The sequence below is a fragment of the Zootoca vivipara genome, chromosome 14, assembly GCF_965207765.1.
Source record: "Zootoca vivipara chromosome 14, rZooViv2.hap1.1, whole genome shotgun sequence".
Classification (NCBI taxonomy): domain Eukaryota; kingdom Metazoa; phylum Chordata; class Lepidosauria; order Squamata; family Lacertidae; genus Zootoca; species Zootoca vivipara.
The window spans coordinates 18368759-18388569 of NC_142597.1; the positions used below are offsets into that span (position 1 = coordinate 18368759).

General features: G+C 43.1%; 1 protein-coding gene across 3 annotated transcripts in view; it reads left to right on the plus strand.

The window, feature by feature from the left end:
- The window catches only part of CADM1 (cell adhesion molecule 1), a 282345-nt gene extending 264052 nt beyond the window's left edge, over positions 1-18293 (plus strand). For 2 of the 3 annotated variants that reach the window (XM_060268442.2, XM_060268443.2), the window contains 2 exons: positions 13495-13626; positions 15042-18293. In XM_060268442.2, the coding sequence (XP_060124425.1) occupies positions 13495-13626; positions 15042-15160 (251 nt within the window). In that variant the 3' untranslated portion in view covers positions 15161-18293. Of the gene's footprint in view, positions 1-818; positions 873-13494; positions 13627-15041 lie in introns of all 3 variants that reach the window. The other variant, XM_060268441.2, reaches the window with a different exon arrangement.
- The last annotated feature ends 1518 nt before the right edge of the window (positions 18294-19811 follow it).

The following is a 19811-nucleotide window of genomic DNA, read 5'->3' on the forward strand; positions in this document are numbered from 1 at the left end:
CTCACTGCATTGTCAACTTTGAGATGACTTTCCATAAAACAGATCATGCCAGAATATTTTAAAATAAAAATGCAACTCAATCTCTCAATCTCCATGTGCTGCTGCTGTAGTTTTGAAAAGAGCACTTCAAAATAGTCCTAAATCTGACTCCCCAACGTGGTGCCCTTCAGATTTTGAATTTTAATTTTGGACTGCAACTCCCAATGGCTCCAGCCAGTATGACCATTTAGGTGATAATGGGATTGATGGGAGCACAGCCATGCTGGTTGAGCCTGATGAGAGCTGTCATCTAAAATATTTGGAGGGCACCAGTTTGGGGAAGACTGCTGTTCATTGACAATAGACTATCTTATCCAGCATTGCCAAAATGTGTACCAAAAGCTGGAAAAATGTTTGCATCTTAAGTGTGTATATAATCAAAGCAAGAACTGTAAACCAAAGTGATACAGAAAATTTAACAATTAATGTTTGGTGGAGGACTTGTTTTTGCATGCAGTTATGAATGAGTGATTTCTGAATGTTTTTGTTCATGTTTCATGTGTTTTCAATGGTGCAGACCTAGACATCTTTCTGACAGTCTATTGGTTGGTTGGTTTAAAAGAGGCAAAAAAGGGGGGGGGAAACTACCCCAAAATATATTAACTGATTGGATAGCCTCATCCGCTAGCTAATATGAGCAAAAAGCTTTTGTCAGATGCCGAGGGATTGACTTCTTTCGTTATTCTTTTCCCTGAGAAATTCACCCTCTGTTCTTAAGTGTTTTGTTTTCTCATCCCTTGAGGAACACAAAGAAAAATGAGTTTGTTTTTACTTGTAAGGCTTTACTCAGTTGCCAAATTCCGCCGAAGAGCTGGACTATGGGGATCTCTCAGGTAAGGGCTAGTTCTTAGGTTAAGCCAATGTGGGTTGTTCAGTCTGTGGGTTTGTTTGCTTTCCACCTTGTTTGCATCCTGGCTGCTTTGAAACAAAACGAAACAAAAATCCATTGTGCAATTGCTGTGCGGCAGCAGCTAATCAGATGGAGAGGCCCATTATTCAGTATGGCTGCTCCTCTCCTCTCCCCTCTTGCCTTTGGGCTTCTCCTCCTCCCAATCGCTTGATAAGGACAAGAATTTACCAACATGTATAGCAGCACTCGAGGGGGGGCGGGTGATGGGGGGGGAGCGCAGAGCGCCGCCAGTTATATTACAGGTTGTCTAGTAGCTGCTGTGAGCTCAGTTGCTGGAAATAAATTTTTTTGAATCCTAATTAGAGAACGGTTCAGTTGAAATTTTGTTGCATTTGTAAAACACGTGAGGATGCCGGGTTTGTGTGGGGAAAGGGGTGAGGGGTGTGTGTGTCTCCAATACAACCTTGCTTGGAGTCTGGGTTGCCTGCTCTGTCATGTGCTGCTGTTAAATGGATGTGGCAGGATTCTCTTTAGTGCATAGAGAAGAGGGAAATTATTTCATTGCATACCAGACTCTAGATGAATTATATGCCAACCTTGTTTATTTTTTTCACAGCAGATTGAATATCTTTGCCAGGAAAAGATGTAGTCCTTCCTATTTTACTATCCTATGTTGTACCCTGTCCCTCCGCCCCCCCCTCCCCATTAGACTCAAGGCAGTATACATGGGGGTTATCCCATTCTTACCTTCTCAACAGCCCTTTGAGTTTGACTGGTGCTTTGCCCAAGAGCCCCACAGCTGAGTGGATATTTGCTCTCCACATTCCCACAGTGGAGATCTAATGGAGATTTAACTAATCCAAGTTAAGACTCGGCCCATTTTTTTCTGACTGAGAAGTTAGGGTCCAGGCAACCGTAGTATTTGTTTGGATATGCCATTTTCTACAGGGAGTATACAGGACTGGTGTTTATATGGCCTATATTTTATATTGGATAAAATGTGTTTCCATTTTGACATAAGAAATGTATACTGTACTAAGGCGGAAATTACACTGTTGACTGGAGACATGGAGAGGAGTTTGTGCTATTAAAAAAAAAATCCATAGTTGTGTATTCCACTGATACTCACAGCATGAAATGAATCCTGTGTGGGCAGATCTGCTTTTTGTTTTTTAGATAATCTTTAAAAATACATATAGAACCAAAAAAAGGGGGGGGATTGACAGAACTGATATTGCTAATAAAAACTCATAAGTGGCAGAATTAAAAAAAGATCAACAGTTACAACATAAATTATAAAGGTGAATAATATAAAAAATGTTAGATTTTACCTGTGTAGGAACCAATTGTTAGGTGTTTTGATTGTTTTATCACACGTGTGTTTGCCATCCTGGTCTCCTTTGCAAGAATGGGCAGCTGGCGGTATAATGGGCAGTTGGCGGTATAAAATGAGAACAGAACCAATAATTGCATTCGAACTAAAATATAAAGCTATATTTTACCTTGAAATTTTTTGTTTAAGGTTCATATCAACAGAGACCATTTTTTATCAAATATTGCAGCAGCAAATAAATTAAATAACAGTTCTAATGCAGCAGTTTCAAGCTATCCTCTTAAATATCCCTAAAGAATTATCTTTGGATTTAGCAACGTACTATAAACTGCATTTTATTTAATTCTGTCCAGAACTGTGCTCTGAAATTTTAGTTGGTACAGGCAGAAACAAAACATTTGCATAAAATTTGCCTTAACAGAGCTCTCAACAATTGTTAACACTGGACAGGTTTTAAATAACCTCTGTGGTTTCTCTGATAAGGTATCTTGAAATAATTTTCTTTAGGTCCCAAAAGGTTCAATCTTTCCCCCATTATTTATTGTTGTTTTTGTTGTTGCTGTCTTTTGTATACTCCTGGGGGGGGGGGGATACCACAGCTGTTCACATATTATAACCCTCAACTACAGCAATAACAGCAGATAGGTTGAACCTCACTCAAAGCTGAAATAGGCTTGCCATATATCCGGAAAGTTACTGACATCTCCTGGTTTTCTAGTGTAAAAATGGCGTCGGGGGAATTTTGCTGAACTGGCTATATGTCAATGTGATGGGAAAAGCAGTGGAAACAGCTCAAAAAGTTTAAAATCAGTATTTTTTTTAGTTAGGTTTCCCCAAGAAGCTCAACAATCTGGGTTTGTTCCCCCCCCCCCAAAAAAAGAGCTTAATTTTGGAGTCGGGAATTTTGCTTTTTGAAATATGGCAACCCAAGTTGAAATATATGTTGAGAGTGGGGTCTGTTTGGGCTGCATAAAATTGCAGATTGGGTCACGCACAATGCCAAACATGAGCGACCTTCCTGTTCATTATTTGACACCAGGCTACAAATCCAGATTGGCTTGGCTTGATGGTTTGCTCATGAAATTCTTTCATGGCCCATCGAAGCACTTTATAAGACTCATGAACTGATTTCTCCTCTCCCCCAAGCAGTCAGAGGCACAGAGTTCTTCCAGATTGAGGCCTCCTGTCACCTGGTTTGACCTCTCTTTCTACAACACTGAACTGCTCTAACCAAGTGGGGTGGGAGGGGTGCAATCCCAAGGTTCATTCTGTGTACATGAAACAGATTGTGATTGCGTAAAAGCATGATGGCATTCTAGCATAATTCCCATTCCAAGGTTCGCCTTGGATTCTAACCAGTATTTCTACTGCTAAGTCTGTTTTGAACTCCTCTTTATAGCGTCAGTTTGAATGAGGAGGAAGAGAATTAAAACTACATCCCATCTCTTGCTCCCTGCCTGCGTTTATTTGGTAATGTGACAAAACCATACATTTGTGCACAAGTGAAGCAATCTCTTTGCATTTATTCACCATGTTCCAGCCGATCGCATCCCATTTTTTAGATTGTGCTCCTGCTAACATGTGTTGTAGAACACGGCACAATCAAAAAGGACCTGTGTAGCCCTTCCATGTAGTTTGATTAACTAATCAAAAACTGATTAGCACCTTTGTTCATGGGGGATGCTGATTAATCAATTACTATTGATTGTAAGCATGGCTTTGTTCTCTGGCAAAGGGATGTCTAGAGAAGCAGCCAATAAAAATTGAGCACCTGTCATAGCGATTAAATTTATTAAAACAAAATACATTATTTTTTTATGAAGCTATCTTGAAATGGGTCACTGAAGGGGAACATATTGATTGAGGAAGGATGAACTTCTTGAATTTCGCTCACTTAAATTAGAGACCAAATTCAATTATAATGCAAGACAAACAGGTTAACACCACCTTTAAATAGCCCATCAATAAATTAGAATAGGTGCAGTACACTTAACGCTAAACTAGGGCAATGAATAATATTGTCTGTCCCTGGCTCTTGCAGGCCTTGGTTTTAACCTTTCTGGGTTATTATGGACATAAACATAGCTTGCACTTCGCAGGCAGAGAGAGACACCAGCCCTTCTGTCACTTTGCGTGGCATGTCCTTACACAATGAATCCGATTCACTTGACCGGACCTGGGTGCCTTTTGAAACTCCCGCATGCATGCTCAATATCACAGCCTCCTAAGTCAGTGTAAGGCCTTCTCCTAATTTCATGGATTCCGCTGTGATTTAATGTGCATATTTCCATAACCGCTAGTGCTGGAGAAACAAAAGTTTACTCCACATGCCCTTTCTCTTTGTGGCTTGTGCCGATCTCCACCCAAAACCCAGCTACTTGTTGTGCACCTCCCATTCCTTTCGAAGGCAATTTGTGTTCTTGCAAAAAGCAAGTTGTGTTGCTCTGCTTGCAAATTAGCCAGAGATAGCTTTGCTATATGGCTATTTATGCTGAACAATGAGGTTGAATAGCTAAATGCTGTACCCTTTAGATATTGTGTTTGGGGGGGGGGGTAATTATCTAGGGATTTTGGCAGGGTGGGCTCAGGATTATCATAGAATTACAGAGTTGGAAGGATCCCTAAGGATCATCTAGTCCAACTCCCTGCAATGCAAGAATATGCAGCATTCCCAAATGGGGATCGAACTTTCAACCTTGGAGTTATTAATTTATGATGCTCAAAGTGGGCTTTCCAAGAGGAGTTCCCAGGGGAGACAAGTCCTCTTAGGACATCTGGTCCAGCATATCAGCCCTTATGGTCTGTGGTTTCAAAGGTAAATTCAGTTCCAGTATAGGCAAAAGCTGATGCCAAGGTCCTTGAACCGAAGCTTGATTTCCATCACTTCCCTTACAAATTTTGAAATAAAACACCTTATCCACGGTGATGTCTGAAGATAAATCACCTGGCAGCATTAAGCAAAGCATTTATAGATGCGCACGGGTATGTGTATGTATGTGGTGGAAACATCATACTGTATTAAAAATTCATTCCCCTTTAGTAATGGTGGCGCTGTTAAAACTTATGTAGGAGGGAGCCTTAAATCGAAATGTGCCGAAATTAACAGTCATGCTGAGCCCACACAGAAGAGATCTATCAGCCCTTTGGTTTTATAGCGAAAATGTACACGGCAGAAAATTCAGGCTTGCTAGTATAGCATTGCCCCCCCTCCTCCTTTCGCAAATAGAGTGTTTTATTACCTTTGTCTACATAACTTAGTCACACACACACACAAAAAAAAGTTAAACGAGGAGCAAGAAAACAAGACCCCCGTGGAGCAAATGTGTTAAATCATAGCAATAAAGCATCCCATGTCTGGAGTTCCTTAAGTACTTTTCTTATATTGTGCCCCAGGTATTAAAAAAATACAAGCTTCAATGTATTGAGTACCCTGCTGCCAGAGCTAGAGCAGCCCACAAAGAAGGAAGAGTTGAAAATGATTGAAAAGTTAAGAGTTCAGAGGAAGGCTTTGACCCAGCTGCTGAGCTCAACAGCTGCCTGTCCATCTAGCCTGTGCTTCCTAACTTGTCCATGAATGATCTAGACTTGGGGTGAGCAGGGAGATAGCCAGGTTTTACTGTTGATTGTTCAGGGGGGCAAAAACAAAAAGGGATTTTGAGGTGATCCAAAAGCGTCTCTCCGAAGCGGGTCAATGGGCAGTAAAATAGCAATTGCTCTTCAGTGCAAGCAAGTCTAAAGTGATGCACATTGAGGCAAAAAAATATATACCCTAATTTCACACATATGCTCACGGGGTCTGAATTGGCCGTGACTGACTAGGAATGAGATATTGGGGTCATAGTGGATAGCTGTTGGCTGCTGTGAAAAGGGTGACTTCCTATGTTAGGGATCATTAGGAAAGGAATTGAAAATAAAACTGCTGGGTTCATAATGCTATCCTACAAATCTGTGGTGCACCCACGCTTGGAATACTATGTAAAGTTCTGGTTGCCTCTCCCGAGAAAGGATATTGAAGAGCTGGAAGAGGCTCAGGAAAGGACAGCAAAAATTATAACTGGAATGAAGTAACTCCCCTATGAGGAAAGCTTACAACATTTGGGGCTTTTTAATGTAGAGAAAAGGCAAGCAAGAGGGTAGGTGCTAGAGGTGTGTATGATGATGCAGGGCATGGCAAAATTGGATTTCATGATACTTAATCCAATGAAACTGGATGGTGGAAGATTCTGGACAGACATTAGAAAGTATTTCTTTAGACAGCACATAGTTAAAATGTGGAATTAGCTTCAACCAGATATAATGGCGGCTTTAAAAGAAAACTAGACAAAATATGTTGAGGACAGAGCAATCGATGGCTATTAGCCACAGTGGCTAAGTTCTCCATCCACTGTTGGCTGCAATGGGCCTCTGAATACCACTCGGTGAGAATCAGGTCCTGCTCTGTGGGCTTCCCACAAACATGTGGTTGGCTGTTGTGAGAATAGGATGCTGCATGAGATGGATGTGGTCCAACAGGGCTGTTGTCTCTTGTATGCTTATCCCACCCCAATATATACCCATTTCAGAAAGCGCTGGCTCTCTGAGGCCCATGTTCAATCTGCATGCCTTCAACTCCAGAGGGAACAAGAGCATTGAAACTTCATGTTGCATGACCCCTGCCAAGCCTGCAGCTTCCTTGGAAAGCACTCTGCATAATGGCTACTCTAGCCCTGTTCCCGAGGAAGATGCAAGTGTGAGGTTGTTCTCCATAATAGCCCATTAAGACCACCCCAAAGCTTCATTCGCTCTCTCTCTTTTTGGATGTTATGTAATATTTTTATTTAGGGCAAGTCCCAGTCAGGCAGATTTGATGCGTATCTTAACAAAGTTGACATATAATCTGTTAGGATGTCTGCATCATTTGGAGCGTGCATAGTTAACTTCAAAACAGTTTGTTCTAAGCATCAAGTGTCTCTTTTATACAGGGTAATTACCAGAATTTTATTTGCTAAAATATTGGGAAACCAAGTAAAGTTGAACGGCTAAATAAGATTAGGAACAGCTAATTTTCATTTAACTGCTTTTCAAATACCGACACTTACATCAGACCCGGAGATCTGATTTTACACATCACACATGACTAAACTGTCATTGTCCCAAGTCAAATCAATACGCAATGAATTTATGGTGAATGTTGCTTCCTTCTGAATATATTTGGGAGAAGTGGATGTATGAATTCTCTTTTTTTAATTGAAGTGCCATTTAGTTTTAATGTTCTCTCTCTCTCTCTCTCTCTCTCTGAAAGCCTAACATTCTGTCTATCCACATTTTTTGAGAATTCCAGGCTCTCATTGGCAGGAGATGAATTCACTTATTTGAAACATTTGTAGGGCAAATATAAAAGCAGCAGATAGGTTGCAAATGTTTAAGGCAGGAATTTGCAAACTTCATTGCAGTGAGTCAAACTGCTCACTGCACTCCTCTCATAGCATCCAGTCAGGCCCACAAGCAGGACATGAGCACAGCAACACTCTCCCCGCTTGTGATTTCCAGGAACTGGTTTTCAGAGGTGCACTGCTCCAACAGTGCAGGTAGCACTTCTGCAGTTGTGCTATTGCAATGGAAAAAAATATATATCCTCTTTTGAGGAGGAGCAGCACTGAGTCTTGTTGCCAACACTGTACAGGCACTTCTGCTGGGATCATGACAACTTGCAGTACTGGCCAGTGTTCAGTGTTCAGACTACAGCAGCAAAGTTAGGGGGTCCCAGTGAAATCTACATCCCCCCCCCAACCAACTTGCCCATTCACTCTAGCCAAATCATTCCCAGCCTGATGGGTTTTTTAGAAACAAAAACTAAACAGTGTACAGTTACAGGATCTTCAGAAAAGTTATGCAGAGAGTGAGCCCACTCTGCCCCCTGTAATTTGAGCACCTGTGCTACTTGACCCTGTGCATTTGGGAGCCAGCCTGCTTCTGCAGTTCCATTTCTCCTTCGCCCACCTTTCCGGAGGCTCCTTGGAGGAAAGGCCTGCGTGCCCCAATGTATATTAACATCTTAATGGAAAAGCTGTACATGTATATACGTTTACTGCTCTCCCTGACAAGAGGGAATTACATGTCAGAAGGATTTGTAGCATCTGTAATTGAATTGCTGCTGAGAAAAGCAAATCTTAAGGAAGAATAACACATTAGGATTAGCAAATAATGTGGCGTTTTGTCAGAGCCTGCCATCTAGCTTGTCCCTCTTCAGTACTGTACCGGTGACTCCCCCCCCCCTCCATTCCCTCTTTAACTAAAGAGACAATGTTAACTGGGGCAACCATTTCAGCTGACACTTACTTTTAAGGTCAATATTTGTTTGCAAAGCAAATCCATCAAACTCCCCCACTGGTACTGGCACAGGTCGATAGTCAATGACACACACACACACATACACACACACACACACACAAACACATGACGGGATAAGTTGGTGCATGCTATAACATCTAATGGTCACTCTGTGTTTGCTTTTACAATTAGCCGTTAACTTTGCATACAGAATTTCTGCAAAGCAAAAAGATTATCTCCGCCAGCAGAAAAGTGCACTATGCCGTCCTTTCCGTGTCTCTTAATTTCATGTCCTGCTTCACATGTGTCATTTCTTCAGGGCTGCTGGACGTCTGGGTTTGTAGATTGTAACGTTTAAATTGCCAGCTCGATAAGCAGATAGATCTCTATTTCAGCTGGGAATACTTTTTTTCTTTTTTTTCTTTTTTGCACTTGGAAGACTTCAAAGGAAAAGTGTTACATAAAGAAGTGAAAACGCCTGATCTAATATCTTGTGACACTTTGAAATAAAAAAAAAATTGATTTGCTTCCAGAAGCATCTAAAAATAGCAAGGCTCATTCCAGTATTGCACCCCAGCCAGCAGAGACCACCAGCTGGTAGCACAGTGTTTTTTTGCGGGTTTTTTTTTTAAACTTTTCAGAAATCACTCGGGTTTACGAAGTCAAATCTAATCTTTGTGTTTTCCTTCTTTCTTTCTTTTTTTTTAAAAAAAATCTAAATTGCAAGCATAAAATGTCCCTGAGGTTTTTGCTTTTCTCCTAAAAATGGATAACCAACCAAAATACGCTTAGAGACTGCAGAGAAGTAGAACTCTAAGAAGAGATGCAGGTGGGTGCTTTTCTGCAGATTTGACATCTCTTCTCCAGCTTCCAGCGCCCAAGAGAGGTGGTTTGCGGAAGAGGATGTGGGAGCGTCACTAAAGAATCAAACAACTGGACAACTTCTGTTTGCAACAAAGTTTCCCTGCAGTATGAATCCCCCACCATTAAGGTCAATAAGCCATAGACCACCACCCCCTGCTATATATATGTATATTGAGTTTTCCTGCTCTCCTTTAATTACAGGAGATCTAAGAGTACCTTTGAACAGTCTTTAAAAAGCAAGCAAATGACAGAGTGGCATGTGGATGAGACCAGAGTTGGAATTGGTATCAGACCCTTGTGCCCTTCAAAGAGTGAAGACATCATCTGTCTTCAGGGCAGAGACTGTTGTAAAGGCACAAGTAAGGGGTCGATGTCCAGGGATCCTTCCCCAGGATGCAGTGCAGAAGTGGAGGCATTCAGACTGAAATGAGATGCTGTTTATGTTGATCAATATTAACAAGCTTTCTGTAGAATAACTTGGCTGCACGTCTGCAGACTGACTTGAAAAGTAACGGCTCCCCTTGTTTGACGATCTAATAGAGGAAGCATGGGCTTATTATCCTTTAAGGCGAGGAAGGCACTCTTGACTGTCTTCCGCAGGTGCAGTGCTCATTGGCTTGCAAGCACCAAGCATCCTCTACACACTGTAGTTAATTTTTAATTAACATGTACCCTCAAAGACGGGATACTTAGCCATGCACAAAATAAAATAAACTCGGATCGTGCACTCTGCAAAGCTTCTGTTTTCGTAGAAATAATTAAGAAAAATGTGAGTGCAGATCCCAGCGGAAGGAATCACATTTAATGAACTCGGCTGGCCAAAAGCATGTGGTAAGCGGCACACAGGCTTCTTTGGGAAAGAGCAGGCTAGATGAGGAGTTACTGCTGTTGACTTAATTGCAAATTGAACAGCAGCCACAAGAGCTTGGCAAGTGAGTGACATTGACACAATATTTCAGTTGGTCTGTTGCGGGACAGATGCTCAACTGGCGTAAATCAAGCGAATGCCAGAAAGTGTCACTTCAGCTGCGCCGGGTGTATATCAGCTCAGTGCTCATAGTCCCTCCCCCCCCCATGTGTGTCCCATTTGCGGTGGACAACCTTGGATTCTCTCCAGGCACTGTGCAAAGAGCCTTGTATTGTTTCCCCTAACATCACTCAAGATCATCCTAATGTCAGAAGGGTCTCTAAACAATGCTTCTGTGCATTCTGTAGAGGGCTTAAGAATTGGTGGTGGGAGCAACTACAGAAATGAAAGCCCTTTAAGGTTGGGGACATAGAGTCATTGAGAAACCTGCAACTTCCCAGCTGGCAGGTCAGGGGTTGAATTTTTGCCTGTGTGCTCCTCCCCCTGCCCTGCTTGTAGCATTTTCCAGGAAATTTTGGTGAATCCACCTGAAAATCGATGGGGACAGGACAGGTGGAACTTCTAGATCTTACCAGAATGTGATAGCATCTTTAATTTCACACGGACTTAGACCTTCCCATGGTAGCTCAGTAGCATAAAACAGCTATGACAAGATGCTGCCAACTGAGTCAAGCTGTGATCACAGAGACACTGGGAATGTGATTGTTGATCAAGCAACACGATAAGCCCTTTAATTGTGGGAAGCATTTAAATACCTTTTTCATTTAAATATTCATGTGCAGTTTTTTAAAATAAATGTTTCTTTACTCCGGATCCTGGTATTATGGAAGAATTGCATTTTCCCTTGTGATCTGAAACTGTTTGGCCATTTGGGATTTGTTCACTCTCCTCCTTGAGAAACTTGTTCTTAAGAGCTGTCCTACTGAGGCAATTTTTTTGTTGCTCTGCCTCTGTGCCACATTTTGACCCTGCATAAACACTACTCCCCCAGGAAATGGGAGATAATCTGGAGCATACTCTTCTTTCTTCTGAGAGCCAGTGTGGTGTATTGGTTAGGAGCGGTAGACTCGTAATCTGGGGAACCGGGTTCGTGTCTCCGCTCCTCCACATGCAGCTGCTGGGTGGCCTTGGGCTAGTCACACTTCTTCGAAGTCTCTCAGCCCCACTCACCTCACAGAGTGTTTGTTGTGGGGGAGGAAGGGAAAGGAGAATGTTAGCCGCTTTGAGACTCCTTCAGGTAGTGATAAAAGCGGGATATCAAATCCAAATATTATTATTTTTTCTTACCGTATATTAAGAGATGTCTTATGCAGCGTACCTGCCATTTGCAGGAGATGGTCATGCAAACTAGTTTGCCTCCTCTCCATGATTCACCTTTTGGGCTTCCCTGGGGAATGGAGTCTTGGGACCCTAGTTAAACGTCTGGCAGGCAAATAACACAAGAGCTGTCCCAAAAGCAAGTCCGCTTAGCTGTGGGAGAAACTCGTAATGCAGAGCTGAACTCATGGGGTACGTTGCCAAAGAGCACTTTTACCCTGCTCCCAGCAGAGCAGTGGTTGTGCTCCTGTTTTGTGCGGACTTGCAAGCTTGCCATATGTGCTGCTGGTGCTCATCCTCAGCCGACAGTGCGCAGGGCCCTTGAGTTGCATGGTAACCGTGTGTGGTGGACTGCTGCTGATCTTAGCCCACTTCTCGATGCCCCGACGTGAACCTCGGTTTTTCCTCTTTGCGGTTTGAAAGGTGGCGGCGGTGGCGGCGAGGAACGCTCTGAAGGACCCTTCTCTTAATTGAAACTGTTTTTAATTAAACCGTTTTACAGCGCTCTCAGTCACGAGTTATTTACTTACATCCTTTGGTGCTTAATCTTGGAGCAGAATTGGAAATATCAATGGAAAGCATAAATTCCCAGCCCCTGGTGCAAGCGTTGTATCAGGTCTCGGCTCCAAAGAGCGCCATTACCTTTAGCTGTCATGGATCTGTACACTTGATCGATAAACTTCAAATATTATTAGAGGTGGAGGCTTCAGAGATTGACTCTGTTCTTTGGAGAGAGGCTGAGATAAATCTTTCTTTTAAAAAATTGACTGGAATTTGCACATTCGCTCTTCCTGGTGAAACGCATTTCTCTTAGGTGCCTGGGCAGCTGCAGGGGGTGGAGGGGCAGATTTATTGGCTGTATGCTTCTTGTAGTGAAAGATTTAAATGGTAAATCCTTCACATATGACTTCACAAATCATGTAATGTTAAAAGAATTTTACCGTTTCTGTTGCTGCTGCTGTGCTTAAAATTGTAAGGGATGGTCAGTAAATCATTTTAATGGAGGTGTCACAGTTGAACTCAATAAAAAAAAAGGGGGGGGGGCGGCGACAATGGTTTTAGCTTCCATTCCAAAATGTTAATGTATTAATCAACGAGAGAATAATTGTTTTTTACTACATTATAAATCTCGGTTGCCATTGGAATTGCAGCGAGGGCTGTTGTAGCTGCATTCTTAAATTAAAATTGTTTACATTGCTATACATTAATTTTACACAGCCATCGCTCATTCTGGGTCCGTTTGTGGAATTTCTCCCCAGCCGGGCAAATCCTTCCTCTCCAGGTGGAGGGAAAGGAGGGAGCAGCTTATAAAAACAAATTAATTGTGTGGCAAGTTGTTAAATAAAAAAAATAAAGAAGCATGTCATGATTGCTTGCTATCTTCATTTCAGAGAAATCTTCTGGCGGGGATCAACATCCACAGATTATCAGGCTAGGCTTCAGGAGTGTTTTCTCCTTGAGTCAGCCAGCAATTTCAGAACAGGGTCCCTTTTTTTTTGCATGCACAGTTTGGCTATGTAAATGGTTATTTGAGATGACATCATCTGGGTTAAATGCTGGGGACATTAGCGTGGAAGTTTTGGCAACAACAACAACAACAAAATGATTCAGGGCTCCATGTGCTTCCTTCCTTCCTCTCCCCTTGCCCCAGCTTTGCCCATCTTGACTTGCCCCACTGCATTTGGAAATGTCTCTTATTGCTGCTCTTACTGGTGAGCCGACTAGGCTGGGTTGCTTGTTCTTCTGCCTGAGCTGACTTGCCTGGGTACTCCTATCCCCCCCCTTTGTTAAAAAAAAACAAAAAGCCACACACACTCCCATAAAACCCCAGATGGAAGTGGAGGAGGGTTGTCCTGATATTCAAGTGGCAATTGTTACGGATATTAATACTTCCTGTTTTCTAAATTGTGGCAGATTCTCGAGCAGGTGAGGAAAGTGCCATCACCGCTGTGGACCATGCCGTGATCGGTGGAGTCGTGGCCGTGGTGGTCTTTGCGATGCTCTGTCTCCTTATCATTCTGGGACGATACTTTGCAAGACACAAAGGTAAATCGGCAAGAGTAGGGCTTAACTGAACTCCCCCACCCCACCCTACAAAAACATAGAGGAGGAGTCCATATGCACCTCACAACCATCACCTGTTTAGAGTTTTGCTTGCGAGGGAATGAGCCGCTTGGTGCCTGTTTGCAGCTCCTGCTTTCCCTAATCTGTCACTTGGCTGCCATTTTTTAAAAAGGTGGCTCTTCCTGAGAAAGTCCAGCCAAGTTCAAATCAGAGTGAGGAACCAGGAACCAGTGCTCTCATTCTCTGTATGGGATTGTCAGGAAGCCCAGACAGTTGACTTCACAAAGTTCAGAAGAAGGAGGAAGTGCCCTCACTCTGATTTGAACATGTTTTGCCTTTGTTCCTTAGGTGCTCCTATGAATGTTCATGGGGGTTCATTTCATGTGGACTATTTTCTTTTCTTTTTTGCAAGATGTACCCTTGTTTTAGCTCGACGGGGGATGTCTGCATCAGGAGTGGGATCCAGGTTCCAATTCTGATCCATGGTCATTCTTTTTTAAATGCAAGAAATACATAGAGTTACCAAACTGGACATGCAAGTGTTAATTCTCTAGCAAATGGAAAACTTGAGAGCATTTGGAGGGCTATTGGATATGGAGAGGAGAGGACAACCCTCCACCCATGGCAACCATGCACCAATTGGACCCTTTGCAATTGATGGAATTTGCCTGTATCCCATTTCATAGCCTAGAATCATAGAGTTGGAAGAGACCACAAGGGCCATCCAGTCCAACTCCCTGCCAAGCAGGAAACACCATCAAAGCATTCCTGACAGATGGCTGTCAAGCCTCTGCTTAAAGACCTCCAAAGAAGGAGACTCCACCACACTCCTTGGCAGCAAATTCCACTGTCAAACAGCTCTTACTGTCAGGAAGTTCTTCCTAATGTTTAGGTGGAATCTTCTTTCTTGTAGCTTGAATCCATTGCTCCATGTCTGCTTCTCTGGAGCAGCAGAAAACAACCTTTCACCCTCTTCTATAAGACATCATTTTATATATTTGAACATGGCTATCATATCACCCCTTAACCTTCTCTTCTCCAGGCTAAACATGCCCAGCTCCCTAAGCCGTTCCTCATAAGGCATTGTTTCCAGGCTTTTGACCATTTTGGTTGCCCTCCTCTGTTTTGCTTTGATGCTTATTGCAGTTATCACCGTTTGCCACCTTCAGAGGCAGGGTGCATGGATAGGGAGGGCTCTTAAAACAGTGGCAGGACACCTGCTCTGCATGCCGGAGATTCTGGATTCAATGCTCAGCATTTTAAGGGAACAGGCAGCCATTTGGGGAAGAGACCTCTGCCTGGTGCTCTGCTGCCAACAAGTATATGCAATGCAGACAGTTGGTGCCACCACTATGGAGCCCCCGGCTCAGCCCCTGCTGCCGCTCCTCTCTTTGCAGGTACATACTTCACTCACGAAGCCAAAGGAGCTGACGATGCGGCCGACGCAGACACAGCTATAATCAATGCAGAGGGGGGACAGAACAACTCTGAAGAGAAGAAAGAGTACTTCATCTAGATCCGTCTTGATTTCCATGAGGTGTCCAACTGCGGACAGTTACTGGCCCTGTGTAGAAGATACAGACTGTGATGTTGGAAGTTGCTACCAGCTTATGGTTTTTTGGGTTTTTTTCAACTTTGTCTCTTTTCTGTCTTTTTCTTTCTTTTCCCTTCCAGTGCTGTTTATTTTTATTTTTTATTTTTTTTATTGAATGGTTGGCAAAGTGTGTGGGGAGCATCGAGGATTCCCCGTGTAATAGAGTTCTTTGTAAAGTACATTCTGCTGTTTGACACCTCAGTTCCTTTGGGTTTTTAATTCTCGGGCCGAGTCCAACTTGGATTTAGTTTAGTTCCATCATTTGCAGAAAATTCTGTGCCTTGTTTTATTTCTTGTTTCGTTGGGAAGGGAGGGGTGGAGAGCAGATGGTTTCATGTTCTTTTTTTCTTCCTAGCTTCTCTTGGAATTGCCTGCTGGGGTCCCTTGAAAGTAGACTTGGTTTCTTTCTTTTCTTTTCAGTGTTTTACCTTCATTTTTTTTAAACTCCTGGGTTGTTTTTGGTTGTTGTTGTTGTTGTTTGAAACTGTGTCATCAAAGGAGAACCGGCACACCTTAGATTCCATCGTTTGAAATTCAGTGTATTCATCATCCACCCTACTCCCTTGTCATGAGAGCTTGGAAGAACACACATTTTAGGAGAGCGGTTTGCAGCTGCCCAGGTTTCCAACGCAGCGAAGACAGGCCAAAATAGGCTGAAACGTCCGGAATATGCTCTCTGCTTTTCATTGAGACCCAGAACCATGCTGAGTTACCCGCAAGCAAAGTGGACCCTGGGAGAGAGCAGAGTCTGTTCTTTATTCTAGGTCTATAGACTGGACTCCTCTTTGCTGGACATGCCCATATTGTCTGTACAGGAACAGGGTATTGAGTGCATTTCCCCGGTTCTCGCCCTAAACAGCTGTGACAGATGAGGGCTGCTCCTTTCGTGCAAGTAGGCAAATTTGAGTTGTCGCAGAAGGGAAAGCGGGGAGGGAAGAAATGCGAAGTTCTGCTCTAATTATTTTCTGTTGCAAATGATCCCAGCGCTGGCTCCCAATTGGCCTCGCGTTGCTGTAATTTACAGGAAACAGGAAAAAAGGAAAAACTTTATGATGTGAAAGGAATATGAATCGGCCGACTTCTTTTTCTTTTTCTTCATTATTATGTTATCTGTCTTGGTTTTGTCCCTTCTTCTTCCTCCTCCTCTCTTCTTCTCTTTTGTATCTTGCTAAAGAGGGCACAGAGGGTGAGGGCGCTATGATTGCAGCCTGCAGGTACTGTACATTACAGGTATTGGTCATGCTGAGGTATCCATCCACAGACTGTGTGGAACTTTTCATTCCTTCAGATTTGACTTCACAAAAGGCAGGAGGTGAGAGAAGAAAAGACGCCTTGTTTTCATGCTGGACTGCCCTGCATCTCTGTTCCAGAAAGGTCAGAGCAGAGGTGGAGAAATCAGCATGGAAGTTTTTTTCCCTCCCCCTTCCAGTTACTTAATCCAAACCCTTAAACGCTGAGTGTGTATGAGGAAATCAAGAATACATATATATATATTCTTTATTTCCTTTTCCCTGGCTGTGTACCTTCCAAACGCAGCCCATGGCCTCCTTCCTCAGCCTTAAGAGCCATCTGCCAATAAATTACTGATCCTTACATGATGGTAGTCATGGTGAAGAGATAACTAAAAATAAGTTTACCTTGTGAGTGTTGGAGATCTGAAGCCTCAGGAGGAAGAGAGCCAAGTCTATGTGTCTGCCACTTCCTTTCCTTTCCTGGGGAGCGGGAAACATGGTACCCCACCCCAACCCACCCTCTTGGGGATATATGCTGCTTCTAAACCCTTTTTCCAAAAGGAGAAAGAGATGTGTGATGTGAATCAGGATTTATTTATTTTAATGAGGTACCAGATAAAGGGTTGGCATTCAGAAGAGGCTGGCTCATGAGGGAACCCCTCAGTTCATTAATGAATTAAGGAATTTGAAGAATTAATTTTAGCGATAGTCATGTTACGTACATGCAAAGTTTTATTAGGGGAGAATATCATCTCTAGATGTATTTTAAAAAGGCTTAAAATAGTTATATTTGTGGGTTTTAGGTTTGTTTAATTGTTGGAAGAGCCATTCAGATGCTACCTTTACACACAAAATAAAACTCCTTCCCCCCCCTTCTTTTTCGTACAGCATTTTCCTTCCCCATCCCAACCCTCTCCTTTAGAACCATGAAAACGCAATTGACCTCTTGCAAAGTTTTGTAACATGCCCCTCTTGTTTCTCTGCCTTCTGTACTGCTTGAGACAACAGGTCAACCACATGGAAGGGCAAAGACAGCGATTGAAAAATTGTGGGGGTGGGTTTTAGGGAGGGGGCTTTTTTCTACTCATTGATCACAGAACAGGCATACCGTTCCCTGAGCAGCTCATCTTTGTTTTGAAAAGTGTACAGTCGTGCAAGTGTTCCCAATGTAACTTTGACTTAATAATGTTGACATGTCTCAGGTTCATGTGTTTTGATTGGTGTTTTCCGTCTCAGGTAGATCGCGAAAAGTTTTTGGCCCCCACACGTTGGAAGAGAACACAACGAGCAACCACAACAGGAACTGATGGGTTTTAGTTGTATATCAAGTTTTAAAGGGTTTTTACTTTTCTTTCCCCCTGCCCCCCTGCAAGTATACAGTGCACTGTTTGAAATGTATTGTTAAGTATTGATTTGTACAGGGTTAGATTACAAGGATTTTGTTAAGAGCGGAGAAAGAACAAACTTGTTTCCCGGGGGTTTGCAGCTTGGAGATTTTTCTTGGGCTTTGTGGTTGGGGAGTTTATTTTTTATAACATCAGCAACAGCAAAATAGGAATGTTGCCAAGAAAAATATGGGATGCATAACTGATGCCAAATAAGCTTGTTCTTTACTCACCGCCAGTGACATTTCGTTACTTCTGCCCCCTTAGGCCGATTCTGTTTTAAGGTGTCCATGGACAATGTTGCAGTGTTTAAAAACGCATATTCATATCTTCCCATTCACATTTTGTATTGGTTCATGTATACCATTTTTACAAAGAAAAAGAAGTACTATAAAGTATCTGTCTTCTTAATAAAAACAAATTAATGTTACAAAACTACTTTTCTGTCTCGTTTTGCACTCTTTTGCGGCAGCATCTACAAGGGATGCTCCTAAGTAGGAGGCAGGCTGCCATGTCCTCAGCCCTGTTTTGGGAGCTCACCAGTCCTCCATCCCAAAGCATACAACTTGGCATCTCAGCTTTTCTTAAGCTATCTGTGCCAGTCGCAAGTGCTTCTCTGAGGTCTGCCATGGCTCCCATTCATAAGCTCCTTACTGTGTGATGCAGTGTGGCACCCTCCAAACGTAGACTACAACTCCCATCAGCCACAACCAGCATAACCAATGGAACCAGGCAGAGGGCCTTCTCGGTAGTGGCACCCGCCCTGTGGAACGCCCTCCCACCAGATGTCAAGGAGAAATACATCTACCAGACTATTTTGTTGGAAGCTGCCCAGAGTGGCTGGGGAAACCCAGCCAGATGGGCAGGGTATAAATAATAAATTATTATTATAAGATGGGAGTTGTAGTCCAGCAACAGCTGCAGGGCCCCAGGTTGGCTAACCTTTGTGTGGGCTCACAAGCCCATCCCAAACACCACAGACAGTGGCCTTTCACAAATTAAACATACCTGGTCTGTGCCCGTCACTTTAGAATGGTGTTTTGATTGTTTTTCTCTTGGTGAGACTGTGGGTTGTGTTCTTAATTTCTGGCCTCCCCAAATATCCAAGCAGTGCTTACCTTCTTTGTCACCTTTCCTGATTGTAACAATTGCTTAAGGGCTAACTATGCAGCTTCCTGCCACTGATGCCAGAAAGGAGGCGCTTATCCCTCCACCTGCCTGGCGGCTGTCATCTTCTTGAGCACACCCTGGCAGGTAGGGAAATGTCTCTGTATTCTGGGCTGGCAGAATAGTGTTTGCTTTTTCTTGCTCGGCCTCGTAGTATTTTTTAGAGTTTCCTCTCCCGCAAAATTATTTGTGCAGAAATGCCCTCCAATGTAGCTGTTAGGGGAGGCTTTCCCCTGAAGCCCCAGTGGTTTCCTTCCCTTATTTGGAAAGAAAATAAAGGAAATCTGTTTCCTGAAGGGCAGGCGATGGAGTTATTAGTTTTTCCACTATTGTTGTTGGCTGATGGCATCTCCCGGTACATTGGCGGGTGGCCCTAAGGTGGTGTGTGGGCTCTAATTGGTGCCATCGTTCACCATCCTGCACAAGCAAGAAAAGGGAAACCTTGCTCAATAGAAGAGGCTGTTTTCCTTGGAGAAATATTGTGCTTGGGCTTTCTTCTGGAACACTAAAAACACAGCACCGTTGCTCTTCTCAACACCTTTTTATTTTATTTTAAAATTCTTGTTCTTCAGGCAGAAGAGGGGAGCTGGCCATGGACTTGCCTAGCTCTCAGGAATTGGTCCTCTGCTCTGCCAACCTTGACTGAGGCACAGCTGATGCTTTTGGGGTCTCTCTCTCCTTCTTGATTCCAGCCTCCCAGCCACTTCTGGGAAAGATGACAGGAAGAGGTTGCTAGCAGGCTGCTGAGCAGTGCTTATTTTACCCAGGGTGGCTTGACAAGCCTGCTTT